General features: G+C 40.3%; 2 protein-coding genes across 3 annotated transcripts; both read left to right on the top strand.

Moving 5' to 3' along the window:
• Positions 1-643: 643 nt before the first annotated feature.
• On the top strand, positions 644-6,890 carry lcat (lecithin-cholesterol acyltransferase). 2 transcript variants are annotated; one of them, XM_088298017.1, is made up of 8 exons: positions 644-766; positions 1,179-1,408; positions 2,683-2,839; positions 3,089-3,204; positions 3,348-3,443; positions 4,477-4,701; positions 5,424-5,619; positions 6,184-6,890. In XM_088298017.1, the coding sequence occupies exons 2-8, from the start codon at positions 1,258-1,260 to the stop codon at positions 6,545-6,547; spliced, it is 1,305 nt and encodes a 434-aa protein (XP_088154143.1). In that variant the 5' UTR covers positions 644-766; positions 1,179-1,257; the 3' UTR covers positions 6,548-6,890. The 2 variants fall into 2 exon arrangements, with proteins under 2 accessions (XP_088154143.1, XP_088154142.1); XM_088298016.1 differs by lacking the exon at positions 644-766 and having other exon boundaries at positions 982-1,408.
• An 82-nt stretch (positions 6,891-6,972) lies between these two features.
• Positions 6,973-14,987, top strand: pla2g15 (phospholipase A2, group XV). The gene is made up of 7 exons (XM_088298018.1): positions 6,973-7,336; positions 9,431-9,587; positions 12,414-12,532; positions 12,841-12,939; positions 13,019-13,243; positions 13,387-13,499; positions 13,786-14,987. Exons 1-7 carry the CDS (start codon positions 7,189-7,191, stop codon positions 14,179-14,181), a joined length of 1,257 nt encoding a protein of 418 aa, XP_088154144.1. The 5' UTR covers positions 6,973-7,188; the 3' UTR covers positions 14,182-14,987.
• The last annotated feature ends 397 nt before the right edge of the window (positions 14,988-15,384 follow it).

Genomic DNA, 15,384 nt, shown 5'->3' with positions numbered 1-15,384 from the left:
GGCTCAATTAAGCATTTTTGCCCACATCCAAAATGGTGGTGATATAGACGTAAAGTCAGGACCAAAAGTGGTCTATCTATGAAACCCCGCCCAACAGTGTCGTATACCTTCTTCTTCTGTGATCTTTATTTTTTTTTTATTGTTGCTACAGCGCCACCACTCGCAGGTTGTTTGTTAGGAAAAAAGTTCAGATTAACATTTTCCAATGGTAGCCATATGGCCTACTTAAAATTGGCCAAGCATAAACCATAGGTTATTGCCCTGTAGTAACCCCGAGGTTAACGTGTGCGTCTGTGCGTCGGTGTAATCAACGGGGTAGCACAGAAGGAGGTCAGTTACAGTGGGTTGAAAGTTATGATTAAACATTATTTCGAAGGACAAAGCAGTAAAAAATAAGTTTTCACTTTTTTTAAAATTAATAATTTAAAGATAGTGGTTAATCATGAAACGCCGTATTATGAAACTCTTTTAAAAGATGCCTGCATATTAGCAAGGGTGTCTTACTTATCAACTACACTTTGCATGACATAATAATAAAACATCCTATTGAATCATGATAAATCGCCCATAATTATTGCTTTCCCACGTCCATGTTGAAAAGGGAAATTTTGGGAGAACCCTGAAGGCAACAGCAGCTGCCCGGAAAGTCGTTAGGGTTCATCTATTCTACTGTCATTTGGACTCATTCTACCAAGAGATCTACAAGCGCTACGCGTTTACGCTTCTGTTAGTCACCTCCCTCACGGTACTGCGTCTTTCACATTCAGTAAGTTACAATGTCAAGTTGTGTATTTGCAATACAATGACGAACCAAAATAATTATTTTTAATTCGTTTTCTATAATCTCATCACAACCCACGTGGTCAATAATCTGTCACGTAAATAAATAGGTGGAAATCAATAGGGCACTGAAACAGTTTCTTTGTCCTTGGTGTGGGCGTGCATGCGTGAGCGTGTTTTTTTTATGCGTGCACGCGCACGTGCGTGTGTGTTGCGTAGAGTAAGCACGCGTGGGCTGATAGCCACAGTTTAATTCATCAACCATCCCTCAGTTGATAGAACAGCCAGAGGCTGCTACCAAAGTTTGGTTTACGTCGTTTTGTTCATAATTTTACCGTTCTTGTATTAACTTCCTACAAGTTTTATTTTTAATCCCGCTTTTATTGTTATTGACCAAGCCTCCGCCAGCAGTGTTGCCAAACCCGAGAGGAGACATCGGCCAACACTGCAGCAGGCAGAAAGGACACTAAAAGAACGATGGGTTCCCCAGGACAAAGCTGGCCTTTGCTGACTCTTGGACTTTTGCTGGGGCTTCATCACACCTCATGTTTCTGGATCCTCAATGTTGTCTTCCCACCCGATTTGAAAGCTCAAAACCATAGCAACATCACTCCTCCACTCATCATTGGTAAGTTTACCTTTACCTGAAAAGTATGGGACTCAGACATGTATCTATTTAACTAAACTAAATATACACTGAAAACTCAGCGTAATGCTAAAAAGATGCATGCTAGATTCACTGAACGCTCTAAATTGTCCTTTTGTTTTGGATCTCCCCTGCATCCCCCGACCACAGTCAGGAGAATCGAAGCAGGAACAGCGACTGCGTGTTAACGCCCCCTTGTTCTCGTTGCCCTATGTCTTTAATGTCCTTGTTTTTTTCCTCACCTTATACATTCCCAAAATCTCAATATATCTACCAAGATTTCAACTGAGAGCTTCATTTAGACAAAAATAGTGCTTTGACGCCATCGTGTATCATCTTGGCATCAATGAACTATCTTTAATTGAGTTGAGGCGTTTTATTTTGGGGAGGGACTCATTTCCTGGCTGATTTTTCTGATTCATGGAAGGGCTCGGTCACCCTCGAATAGCCACGAGAGTACGAGCATTCAGGAAACAGGAAGTCAGGCAGGAACGCGGGGAACCACTGCAACATTATTAGGATGAGAGTTGGGAATTACAATTTATTCATCCGCCCTAGTGAGGATACAGAGAATGGATCGATGGATTATCAATTAATTGAAAGTTTATAATTCTGTGTTCCCCACGTGCTTGGCTGAGATTTCTGCTGTTGCCTTTTTTCCCACATTACCTAAACATGCAGGCAGTAGGCCTTTACGTGTGTAGGAATTGCTGGAAGTAATAAATTGACAAGATGCTTATCAGTCCCTCAAAGAAATCTGTATAAAAAAATTAACGAACCCTTAAGATGCTCACAAAGCACACGTGTATGAATCTGAAGATTTTCCCAAAACATTTAGTTTGAACTTCAAATTGTACAAGATTTTGGAAGTCCCTCTTTATAAACTGTTCAGATCTTATGAGGATGGTAGTGTGCCAGAGGTAAAAGTTGCAAGCTTGGGGCCCACATGGCTGTTTGTCTAGTAAAACAAACCTACATGCTGACTAGATGCATGTGACCAGGCTGTTCATTTATTTACATGTGGAAATAAGGGTTTAAACTAAAAGAATGACATTAATTATTGAATATGTACCGTCGATTTCCAATGTACTATGTTTTGCGTATATAAAAATGTTATGCTTTCACACAGTGCAGCGTTTCTATCCTGTGCATTTTCTGTTACATTCTCAACAAAATAAAAATTATTGGGGTCATTGGGCGACTTGTTTTTCCACTTTTGGGTGTTTTCTTTGCTCATCTCTCGCTTGTGTATGCAGTTCCAGGAAACTTGGGCAACCGTCTGGAAGCAAAGATAGATAAGCCACAGCTGGTCCACTGGATGTGCTACAAGAAAACAGAACACTGGTTCCCCTTGTGGATTGACCTCAACATGTTCATGCCTGTTGGTGTTGATTGCTGGATCGATAACATTAGGTAACCATGACTAATACGCGTTTCATCTATTGCCTGCCCACAGACATGGAAAATATTGTTGATCAGAAGCTTTCACTCAAGTCAGGTGATCAAAGCCATCCAGCTGGAAAATATTTGATGATGCTGTTCTATGCTGCTTCCCAAGTTGTAACCTCGACAGTTACATTGGATTGGAAGATTTTTTACATTTTATGTGTGATTTGTATTAGTGTGTGTTTTAAATCATCTAAAACAAATGTCTGTGTTCAGACTTGTTTACAACAGGACGACAAGAAGGTCATTCAACTCGCCAGGGGTTCAGGTGCGGGTGCCAGGGTTTGGACAAACCTATCCCATGGAGTTTCTTGACAATAACAAATTGGCTGGTGAGATACATCCATCTGTTGGTGAAACTGTGTATATTTACAATGATTACACAGTAAAACCACAACATTTCATAACAACAGTAATAGATTTGTACAACAACCCTCACATTAATATTTAATTGAGTCTGCTGTGTGTTTTGCAGGTTATTTTCACACTATGGTGCAGCATTTAGTCAATATTGGCTACACTCGGAATGAGACTGTCCGCGGAGCACCATATGATTGGAGATTAACTCCTAGTAAGTTAAAAGTTAAAACAACTACACTACACTATATCAAGTCTGTGTGAGATAGCATGCTACCTCAAACACTAAAAGTTTCATGTTTCTGTGGGAACTTGTACAAATGTGGTATCACAGACAGTTTTCAGGAATATATATATATATATATATTTAATTTATTTTTTATTTTAAATCTGACATCCGATAAGAAATAAATTTAAAACTGTGTTCACTTTCAAAGAACTATTTATTTAAATGATCTGTTAACGCTGTAAGAGTTTGTCCATTTGTATTCGTTTGGGATTAAATCAAAGATAAGTGAATGTTTAACATTTTAGTTATTTTAAAAATTTTGATGGGTATGGGAAAATGCAAATATTTAGCGTCCCCTTGTGGTCTGAATGTGTAGCTACGGAGCCCCGCTCAAGTCTCCAGATTCACATTTGCAAATCGCCACACGCATTTGTGAGTCGTCCATGGCAGAGGTCACGTGTAAGAATGCAGCCAATCAAGAGACCCGGTGTTTACAGATCTCTCAGTTTACAGATTTTTGTTCGCATTTAACCATGTGTTTGCGCATATAAATCAATGTACACATTTCCAGATTTTTGTCCCACATTTGCAGATATGGATTCTTTTTACAAATTTGTGGATTGCTACAATAATGGCCCCATAATTTTCATTTCACGTTTTTAGACATGCTGATGACACTGGGAGCTGTGTTAGAATTTTTGAATTTTGAAACAAAGATATATATTTGGTTTCATTGAAAATGAATATGGGATCCAAATATTGTTTTTGGGCCTCCTTGACTACTAATAATTGGTAGCAGTATCAGTCTTGAAAAAAAAAAAAAAACATTGTTCTAATTTCTTCTTTTGCATGTGAAATGAAGTCAAATTTGACTAAACAATATGGAAGAGTTTTAAGGAAATTGTCAGGCTTTTGCCATAATCCACATTATCTTAAACGTGTCAATTAATTAGTTACCCAGTTTTTGAGAAAATAGGAGTCCCTGTGACAGTGATGTCCTTTCCTTGCCCCCCAACAGACGAGAATACAGAGTATCTAATGAAGTTGCAGGAGTTGGTGGAACAGATGTATGAGCAGTACCAGGAGCCTGTTTACTTGCTGGGACACAGCATGGGCTGCCACTACGTCCTCTACTTCCTCAACCGTCAGCCTCAGGATTGGAAGGACAAGTACATCCGGGGTTTCATCTCCCTAGCGGCTCCATGGGGGGGCGCTATTAAAGTACTGAGAGTCATGGCATCAGGTACTGCATGATCACTGTTTCCCAACCTTTATTCAGCCAAAGCAAATATTTAACATTAGCAGAATGTCATGCAGACCACTAAAAAAAATGTCACAAAAGCATTTAATTGTTCTTTATGTTAGCGGCATAGTGGTGACTGGTTAGCACGGTGGCCTCACAGCGCAGAGGTCATGGGTTTGATCCCGGCTCCGTCCTTCCTGTGTAGAGTTTGCACGTTCTCCCCGTCCCTGTGTGGGTTTCCCCCGGGTACTCCGGTTTCCTCCCACATTCCAAAAACAAGCATGGCAGGTTGATTGGACACTCTAAATTGCCCCTAGGTGAGAGTGTGAGAGTGGATGCTTGTTCGTCTGTGTGCCCTGCGATTGGCTGGCAACCAGTTCAGGGTGTCCCCCACCTACTGCCTGACGACAGCTGGGATAGGTTCCGGCACCCCCTGCGACCCTAGTGAGGAGAAGTGGTACAGATAATGGATGGATGGATGTTCTTTATGACCCTGGCAATGATAGAAACATACCGTGTGGTAAATGTTTTTATTCTTTTTTTTAGACCATTTAGGTGAAATTTGATGATTTTGCTATGGTGCACATTGTGATTTCTCACAGCACACTAATGTGCTGATGTACAACTTTTGTCAATCATTGGTCTATGTCATTGTGGAATGCAGGTTCTGTATGCAAGACTCTGTTCTAGATGCATTTTTTTGTTTGTTCGTTTGTCAAAAGGTGAAAATGATGGCCTCCCAATGATATCCAACATCAAAATCCGAGAGGAGCAAAGGATGACTACAACAAATCCGTGGATGCTGCCAACAGAGAAGGCGTGGCCAAAGGACCACGTCTTCTTATCGACGCCAACTTTCAATTACACAAGGCAGGACTATCAGCGGTTCTTCAACGACATCAATTTTGTGGACGGCTGGTAAATCCATACTGGAATTACGACATACTCTTAGTTATAATCTTTTGCAGTTCAGATGTTCTGTTGAGCCAAATTTATTTCAGATAAATTTTTATTATGAAATATTCTCATTTTAATTTGGTCGTGCATGACACATTCCTCCAAAATAGCAATTATGAAGCAACAGTGATGAGTCAGTGTTTCTATTTAGAATATTGTCAGGAACATTAAGTAGCAGATATGCTTAATTGACCTTTATATGCCTGGTTGTTGTATGTCAGGGGTGGGCAAACATTTTGATTGGCGGACCACAATGGGTTCTAAAATTTGACAGAGGGGCCGGACCAGGAGCAGATGGATGGAGTGTTTTGGTAACCTCACCTCATCAGAGAAGAAAAATACCGGATTGAAGTACTTAACGGGCCGCATCTGGTCCCCGGAGTTAGTTTGCCACACCTGTTCTATGTATATATAAAAAAAGATTCAAATGGTAATAGCCAACCAAATATGTCAAGAATCCTTGTGGAAGTTAGGGGGAAAACAGAATCCACCACATGAGAGTTGAGCAACATTTGTTTGTTTCAGGTACATGGGGGAAGACACAAAGAACCTGACTGCTGATCTCCACCCACCTGGTGTTGAGGTGTGGTGTATGTACGGCGTTGGACTACCCACCCCAGTCACAAATATTTACGACGGGGGGTTTCCCAACGCAGACCCTATAGACTTTGTTTATGACGATGGAGATGACACTGTGGGCACCCGAAGCATGAGTCTTTGCAAAAATTGGGCAGGACAGCAGGAGAAGCCTGTGCATGTTACGGAATACAGGGGGTTGCCACATCTTGATATTGTATTCAACGAAAAGGTGCTCAGTCAAATACAGCAAATCTTAGAGGGCAAATCAGAGATGCCTAAAGAAGTTGATGTCAGGTCTGGGAAAGAATAGCAAACAGAAGTTTTATTAAAAAGCACATGCAACAGGCCTGGGAATAGCAGCAATAACAAGTTGTGCATGCCTGACCTCAAGTTTATAAAAATTATCCCAATTTCTAAACTACAATGTACTCTGAAAGGGTTGATTTTTTTTCGCTTTTATTTTCAACATAACGATTTTGTTGTGTACAACGATGCTACTTTGAATGGCATTTAGGAGTTACTGTGGAATTTTGATTTGCTTTTAATAATTTAATTTACTAAGTCGATATTAGTTGTAAAAGAGAGTCTGAAACTAACAAGAACCCATCCAGTTTTATTGTGCCGCATCAATACATCCATCAACTGTAAACACATTATGTTGTCCTTTTGTGTGTTTTTGGTACCGAGCGAAAGGCGACGTGTGCGTTTGATACACTGTTTTCCCCAATCGACTTATCTGAGCTCATTTACTTCAGCCTTGACTGAAGTTGCGTTACCAGGTTAGATTGCTCTGCGTTTTGCTTTGAACCTCGTGACCGCGTCATCATCGTCGTTCCACGCAAACAACGTCAACTATTAAAGGTTCGGCGAACGAGACTGGAGAAGTTACTCGTCGAATGGCACCTTAGGATAAAAGCTAAATGGCTTTTCGGCTATGAGACGTTGCAAGTCATGGGTGGTCGACAGCGGGTAGCCGCCTTCTCGCTTCTCACAGTCGTGTTGCTGTTGTTGCTGTTTTCTGGAAGGAGCTCCGGCAGTCCCGCGGGGAAATGTGGGGGCAACAAGCCGTGCCAGTCCCCGCGACCCCCGGTGGTCCTCGGTAAGTGTTTACTTGAGTTCCATGTTCTCCGTCTTTGCTTTACATTGGCTTTGTTTACGCCAACGTTAAAAGTCAACAGTTGACGAACGGTGTGTGATGGGAAAGTCTTACCAACCGACTAAGGGATGACTTTAGTGTCAAGAAATGTAACTTGTTTCCTCTTCTAAAACCCAGCATTATGTGATTCTGTAAGTACAAGCAAATCAATCTGGGTTGTAAATACAAAAGGTATTAGAAACTCAAGTTGAAACGGACAGTTAAGCCAGAGTACGTTTTAAATCATATTTGCGCCATAAAGAACTGACGAGAGTCGAGATTTCCTTAATCTTTGACTCCATATAACATCGACTGACTACGTTAAACATGCACGTGCATTTCATATCATTACGACGTGTATTAATTAAAATGCCAAAGGGTTAAAAGGTACAATGACATCCTGTGCAGTGTTTTTCTACATGTGCGGATGACTGTTTACTTTCCTATCACGAGACTGCTTGTTTGCACCCAATCAGATTTCTTGATCCAATCCTTTAATTTATCAGCACAAATGCATCATGTGATTCTTTTCACTCAGACTGCTTCAATTTAAATGCCATCTCAATTCTATTCTCTGTATCCCGACTCACCGACCTGATCAAATGCGGTTGAGTTTGTGGAAACCTTATCTGACGTGTGCCTACTTATTCTGTTGACACGAGGTCAGGATAATTCTGTAATTTGTGTGGTTGCTGCACACACTGACAAGCACATAGTTGGAGCCAAGCATCCATGTATGTACATTGCCTAATCTAATGTGTATGGATTAATGTTGGAATATTTCTGCATACTTTCTCACTTTCTTTTTTTTTCTCAAACCCAACTCTAATTGATAACAAAGGTGTGTAAATTTTTAGTTAACAGTTCAAAAATGATGATCAGTGTTTTGTTTTTGAGGCAAAATGGAATCAAGGCCATCAATGGACAAATGTCAATGTGAACTCAGAAAACGATCTATTGCTGAAGACATCCAAACAACACGCTACACGATAAAAATAGAAACTAGAATTACAGGTACACATCAAATCGTTTGAGCACCAGCCTAAATTGTACACCAATGCTAGGCAAGGTCTTATACAGACCTCTTTAAAAATGTGAATTTCATGGAAATGCTGATTTCCATAATTCCATTAAAAAAAGTTACATAAAATATATATCCGCAATCAGACCCTTTCAGAGAAATATAATATAATGGAAACTTTTATTTGTATATTTAAATTGAATGGTCCAACTTAATTAATATATAGATTCAGGGCCCACAATTTAAACAATTACAGGTATTAATGTGTTTATTTTTACATGATTTCAACCTCATGAAACCCATGCAGACAAAATTCAAAACATTCCAATACTCTGAAGAAATCACAATGTACTTCTCAATTTTGGATGGGGAGAATTTTCAAAACAAGGTTTCAATCTTCACCTCTTGATTGGGAATCTCTTTGCCTTAATCACTGCGGCTGTTTAATCACTGCTGATGTAATCAGCCTGTAGCATTGTCTGGAAGTTACAGAAGCCCAGATTTTCTTGATGCGTTCTGTCAACTCTTTTGTGTTTTTCATTGTCATGTCATTTTCCTCTTGATAATACACCGTAGATTCTCAATAAGGTTTGATGGCATGGCTATCAAACTAGATTTTGGTGCTTCTAGTGGAATGGACTCAGGCCGGGTCCTGCTGGAAGATGAAATCTGCATTTCCATACATCACCAGCAGAAGGAATCATTAACTTTTCTAAAACATTCTGGTAGTCTGTTGCAGTGTCATTGAATTTAACAAAGCACAGTTTTTGCACCCCAAATCACGACTGACCGTGGATATTTCACACTGGACCTCAAGCAGCCCGGTTTCTGTTCATCACCAGTTTCCGGAATGAACACATTTTAATCGAAAAAGAGAACATTGGACCGTTGGCTAACAGTCCTTGGACCAGTTAAGACGCTTCCTAAGTTGGCTCAGGCTCAGAAGTGGCTTAACCCGAGGAACCTGACAGTTGTAGCTAAATGTGGACTCTATAATATATAAGGTATATGATGATACATCTTTTGGCTGATTGCAGTTCCGGGGGACTTGGGGAACCAGCTGGAGGCAAAGCTGGATAAACCCAGCGTGGTTCATTACATTTGTTACAAGAAGACCGACACCTTCTTCACTTTATGGCTCAACCTGGAGCAGCTGGTGCCTGTTGCAATTGACTGCTGGATGGACAACATAAGGTATGATACTTGTCAATTAATGATGTTGCAATCCATACCTGACCTCTCAAATATCTTTGGTTTTGTATTCACTGCACATCCGCTACAATGGGTTGCAAAAGTAGTCATACCAATCAGCAATGCTCAATTTCTCAGCACAGAACGAAAAGAAAAGTGTGTTGCACCTGTGATTGCATGTTTAGATTTTATTCTTGCAAAAGTACTAAAGTTGTTAGTCAAACATAATATCCAACCATAAAGTATTGCATCACAGTGTCAGAAGCCTGCTTTCCGTCCCACATGACTCGTATGGTCTCGATTACGCCCTATAAATTGTGCCCAATAAGCACACACCTGTCCACACTCAGAAGACAGCAGTCATGAAGTCAAGAATCTATCAGAAGACCTCAGAAAGTACATTCTAGAGAAGCATAGAGATCCTCTGAAGTACAGGGTGTCCCTCGGCAAAAGGCAAGAAGAAACTGCTCAGGGAAGTGAGAGCAAACCACTTTGTAACTCTTGAAGACCTGAAGAAGTCTCTCGAGGTTGCTAATGTACACAAGTCCGGAAAATCCCACACTTGCGTTGCAAAGAAGACGCCATACCTGAACAAACATTTCAAGGCTCGTTTGCATTCTGCTACCACACATCTGAAAGACGACGCTCCAGTCATGTGGGAAAGAGTGATCTGGTCAGATGAAAGGAAAAGCGAGCGTGGAGGACTACGGTTTCCAAATTTAAAATGGTAATACCGGGCTGCTCAATTGGGATCTGTGGTGTTTTATTTTACAAATGAAATGAATCCATCATGGCTGTCTATCAAACAAGCATCGTTGTTGCTTCCCCTGAAGCGCTATCTGTATTCATCAGACCGTAAAACCCTTAAAAAAAGGAGACTAAAAACCTATTTGTGGAAAAACTCTATAGATGTCTGGTCTAATATCCCGCTTTACTCCTTTGAGGTGTGACTTAAATTTTGTGCCTGGCTACATTTGAAGAACTTGTACAGAAATATCAAATTCATAAAAAAAAAAAATCTTTAAATAGATGCAACCTAAACATTTCATATCTGCAAAATACAAAACGATTAATATAGAATCCCCCCCTTTCAAATGTGGAATGTCTGACACTTACACAGTGAGGATAAAGGTCTAATTTCTTTGTATTACAACCTTTTTGGTAACCAATGACGATGAGTCCTCTATTGATAGATTTCAGGCATGGTTGGAACAGAGGAAGAATGGCACAGGGCATGCCTTAAAGCCCCGAAACAAAATTTGAACACGAGAATGAGATTATTGCAATAGAAATGGTTGATGAGAACATAGATTAGACCGACCTGTAAAACGGAACAGCTGGTCTCCTGATATACCAGACACCTGTATTAAATGTTTGGAAGGACGGGGTTCCCTCTTTCACTGTGTCAGGTAATGTTCTAAATTGCAAAAGTATTGGAGAGGAGTAGGACAGATTTTGTCTATTATTGTTTAAATTAATACACCCCATGTAGTGCAACTTTTTTTGTGCTGGGCATCTACCCAAAAATTTTGTGGTTTGCACAAGCACTGGGACTGGCCAGGAGGCTGATTGTGTTATTCTTTATATATAAAAGCATTGTTAAAAAAAAAAAAAAAACTTACGGTGGAGGTTCATCTTTCAACAGGATAGCGATTGAAAACATGCAACCCGAGTAACAAAAAAAAAATAGAAAAAACAGTTGAGATTGAGGTCGTTCCACCTCCAGATTATCACTGACGTCATTTTAAATAGTTGACAAAGTATAATTCAGTTCAGATCATTTTTTCTTCACTTGAGTATCATACGATGAAGTGGAGTTGTGTTGAAGACTAAATTGGTTTCATTGTGAGCGAATAGTTGTCAATATATTCCCCGTCCCCCTTGTTGACAATCATTTATCCGTTGTCCGTCTCTACTGTGTATATCCTTCCAAAGGTCAGTTTTCCCAATGAGAGGTGGTGTAAACAAATGTTGTGGTAATCCTAAACACTTAGGAACGTATCGACAAAAACAATACCATTTTTACAAGCACTCTTTAGAAATTGAAACAATGTAAAATAAGTATTATTTATATTCATTGACTTGTGATCGATATTATCCAGTACAAGAGCTGCATCAAATATTCTACTTTTACAAAGCTAATATTGACTTTTCATTGACAAAGCGGAATGATTTTAATCCTCATGTTGTGTTTATTTTGAGTTAAACAATTTTGTGTTGCCGGTCAGAAATGACCGCTCCACTAAAGAGTCACCTTAAAAACCGAATTCTTACAGATAAACATTGTTCAAACTAACGCTCCTCTGACTCAATTATCCTTGTAAGCAGAATTTTTAAAAATCAAAATCCTGTATTGTATTGCATTCGATCGAACAGGTGCTCAATTTGTTGTGGATGGTATTTGCCCTACCAAAATGTTACGTATATTCAATAACCGAAAAGTTTTTCTTTCAACAGTGGAAATTTTTAAAGGCATTGCTAGCTTCACATTCACTCTCCAGAATTACAATGGCACCATATCTCTGTTAAACATTCCTCATAAACCAGAGGTTAGCCTGCTAATTAATAGTCGGGCAAATATCAATAATACTCCAATTCGGCCTTGGCTGAGGTATGCGGCATTCTCAGCTCATCATTGTCCATTATCTTGCATTAAATCAGGAAACGTCATTAAGGTAGTAAAAGCTAAAAAGGGAAGTTGTTGTTCCACAAGCTGACGGATGTGTTGTTAACCTGTTTTGTAGTGTAGCTCTCGCACCACAGAAGCAGAACTAACACCTAAGTCAAAGGTCTCCATATGACACTATGTACGTGTCTACGTGTGTGTAGGCTGATCTACAACAGGACCACACACACCACCTCATCGCCACCCGGGGTGAACATCAGCGTGCCGGGATTTGGCCAGACGTACTCCGTGGAGTATCTGGACCCCAGTAAACGCAGTGTTGGTGAGTGTGGAATGATGAAAGTTCACTTGCCGTCTTAAACAGCCACAGTCACAATCATCATACATCTACTGTAATCAGTTGCCATTCAATCATGGGGGTCTAGTGAGTGGGCCGGAATTTGCTTCTGCTTTAAAATGTCAGCATTTCAGACTACACAAACTCCACTTCTAATTTAGGAATGGCTTAGCCTGTGTAGATGTACTGACCAAGTTCTTATTTGCCAAGGAAAACATGGAGTGAAATGCTGTTGAAAAGCTGCCCATGCTTCATGCCACTAAAATCTGCATGTGTGCTTGTCTGCCTTTTAGGTTTGTATTTCTTTAATATCGTACAGGCATTGGTGGACTGGGGCTATACTCGGGGTGACGATGTAAGAGGAGCTCCCTATGATTGGAGAAAAGCACCCAGTAAGCAGAACACATGCATACGGAACCGTGCTAAGATTCTCCTATCAACCTCTGATATGCTTTGTTGCGTTCTTCTCAGATGAGAACAAAGATTACTTCTTGGCATTACAGCAGATGATCGAGGACATGGCACAGAAAGCGGGCCGGCCCGTGGTTGTGATTGCCCACAGTATGGGTAACATGTACACGTTGTACTTCCTCAACCAGCAGCCACAAGCTTGGAAGGACAAATACATTAACGCGTACATCGCTCTGGGAGCGCCGTGGGCCGGTGTGGCCAAGACACTTCGTGTCATCACCTCTGGTGAGAGAAGAAAGTGCATGTCAAATGATCAGTACGCCGCAACTACTGAATTTGACTAAACCACAGATTAACATTTCCCCTTAATTTTGTTCCTATCTGTCTACTTTCAGTTCTTTAAATCTGGCTTATTGTTTCTGTTTCAGGAGACAATAATGGCATCCCTGTCATCCGACCACTGAAGATCCGCTCTCAGCAACGTACGGCCGTGTCCACCTCTTGGCTCCTTCCCTATTCCCACAGCTGGCCTAAAGATAAGGTATGCGTGCGTATTTATTCATCATTAAAGCGCTAAAGAATTCACAATGACAACGTAACATTGTCTCAACACACAACTCAGGGTGTTTTGAGCAATCAACAATGTGCCAGTTATCCAAAGTTAAAATAAATTAATTTTGGAACATAACGTTGAATAATGTAAATTCACCTTTTGGAGGCAACAATAACCTGCCTGAGGATTACACCATGAAAATTCTGGATGTCTGCCTCAGATGACACTTGTTCCACCTGAGAAAGCAAACTAATACACCCTCCTCCATGTGCAGGTTTTGATCCAGACCCCCACGACCAACTATACCGTGATGGACTACAAGCGACTATACTTTGACCTCGGTTTCGAGGATGGCTGGCTGATGCGTCAGGACACGGAGTCTCTGCTCTTCAACCTCACGGCGCCTGGCGTGGCTGTCCACTGCTTGTACGGCTCCGGCGTACCCACGTCGGAGGCCTTTCAGTACACCTCCAAGTTCCCCGACGTGGATCCCACAGTGGTGATGGGCGACGGCGACGGGACAGTCAACCTGCTGAGCGCTACCCAGTGCAAACGCTGGGCGGGGCAGCAGACACAACCGGTGACCTTGCACGAGCTTCCCGGGAACGAGCACGTCAACATGCTGCTCAACGTCTCCACTGTGGCTTACATCAAGAAGGTGCTTCTATAGATAGACTGTGGGAAGTTTGCATCGCTCCTGGCCTCTCCTACATCTGGAAAAACTCTGTCTCAGTCTCTTGTGCTGTTGAAATTGTCATTTGTGCTGCTTTGGTTTTTGTCCTCAATAAATCTTACATGTAAATGCCATACTGCCAACTGGAAAGAGGCAGCAGCCATTTTGATCCTCTTACCTACATGATTATTAATATCAAATTAACTTTATCAAATGGCTGCTGCTCAAGTGATTATAGTGACTTTTATTTAATTCAAGCAGTTTTAAATGAATTTTATATAGTTGGCATAATGTTTACGTAAAAGCGAGAAGCCAAGACATCAAAGTGGTTATTTTATCAAGAATGCAAATCAGGGTATATGGATACAGTATGTTAGTCATTCAAATTTGAGTTTTTGATTTAATAAGTAATATTTTTCTAATTTTCATCCTCTGTTTTAGCATCTTTCCTACCCCCAAATTTTAATTTTATTTGAAGATGTCGTGTGACGTCTTCCATTTCACTGGCATCGAGCCAAAACCTTGTACCTCCGGAAATTACCACTTTTCAAGAGACCCCAAAAATGGCTAATTTGGTCAAACTTTAGCATTGTATCATGAAATAGAGCAAGCCATTTCCAATACTTAGTACTCGTCAATAATTTGTAAACGTTAACACCATGTGTGGACTGACCAATAGTTACAGCTTTAAATAATATATATTCAAATTCACCAAAATGTGACTTAAGAGGTTTTGACCTGGCGCCAGTGATTTGTGTTCATTTTGTATGACAAACTATAAATGAGTAAGATTTTTGCCACAATTTAATTGAGTATTATGTTGTTTAACTTCAAACAAGTCTTATTTGTGTTTAATCTCCAACAACTGATTATCACTAATTCAGGGATTAATTTCAAAACCCCACTGTTTTATAATTTTCAGGAATTAACCCCAAAACCTCATAATCTTGAGGTGGGGTGAATTGTCATAGTACATGTTCAGTGTTTTTTTTTTTTTAACTCTTCAGGTTCCAGCTGCTTTTCATATTTAACATGGACTACACACTGGTTTCTCATTAGATTATGTTTTCAATTTTATGTGTCTTTGAGGATATATGTGATGTGGTTTCACAAAATCAGGCCTAAATTGTTGAGATTAGTTTTCGGTTACTTAAAAAAAATAAATGAAAGGATGTTTTGTAATTTTCCTACAAGCCCGCC

Source organism: Idiotropiscis lumnitzeri, chromosome 6 (genome assembly GCF_059441095.1).
Source record: "Idiotropiscis lumnitzeri isolate Australia: NSW breed Sydney's pygmy pipehorse chromosome 6, RoL_Ilum_1.0, whole genome shotgun sequence".
Taxonomy (NCBI): Eukaryota; Metazoa; Chordata; class Actinopteri; order Syngnathiformes; family Syngnathidae; genus Idiotropiscis; species Idiotropiscis lumnitzeri.
The sequence above is the reverse complement of the archived record's forward strand: the minus strand, read 5'-3'. Positions and strand labels throughout refer to the sequence as shown.

Excerpts from the sequence above, each read along its gene's own strand:
- lcat (XM_088298017.1), top strand. The coding sequence starts at position 1,258 with ATGGGTTCCCCAGGACAAAGCTGGCCTTTGCTGACTCTTGGACTTTTG. Across the intron at positions 1,409-2,682 it reads CACTCCTCCACTCATCATTG|TTCCAGGAAACTTGGGCAAC; the intron begins GTAAGTTTACCT and ends TTGTGTATGCAG. Across the intron at positions 3,444-4,476 it reads TGATTGGAGATTAACTCCTA|ACGAGAATACAGAGTATCTA; the intron begins GTAAGTTAAAAG and ends GCCCCCCAACAG.
- pla2g15 (XM_088298018.1), top strand. The coding sequence starts at position 7,189 with ATGGGTGGTCGACAGCGGGTAGCCGCCTTCTCGCTTCTCACAGTCGTG. Across the intron at positions 7,337-9,430 it reads GCGACCCCCGGTGGTCCTCG|TTCCGGGGGACTTGGGGAAC; the intron begins GTAAGTGTTTAC and ends GGCTGATTGCAG. Across the intron at positions 12,533-12,840 it reads CCCCAGTAAACGCAGTGTTG|GTTTGTATTTCTTTAATATC; the intron begins GTGAGTGTGGAA and ends TCTGCCTTTTAG.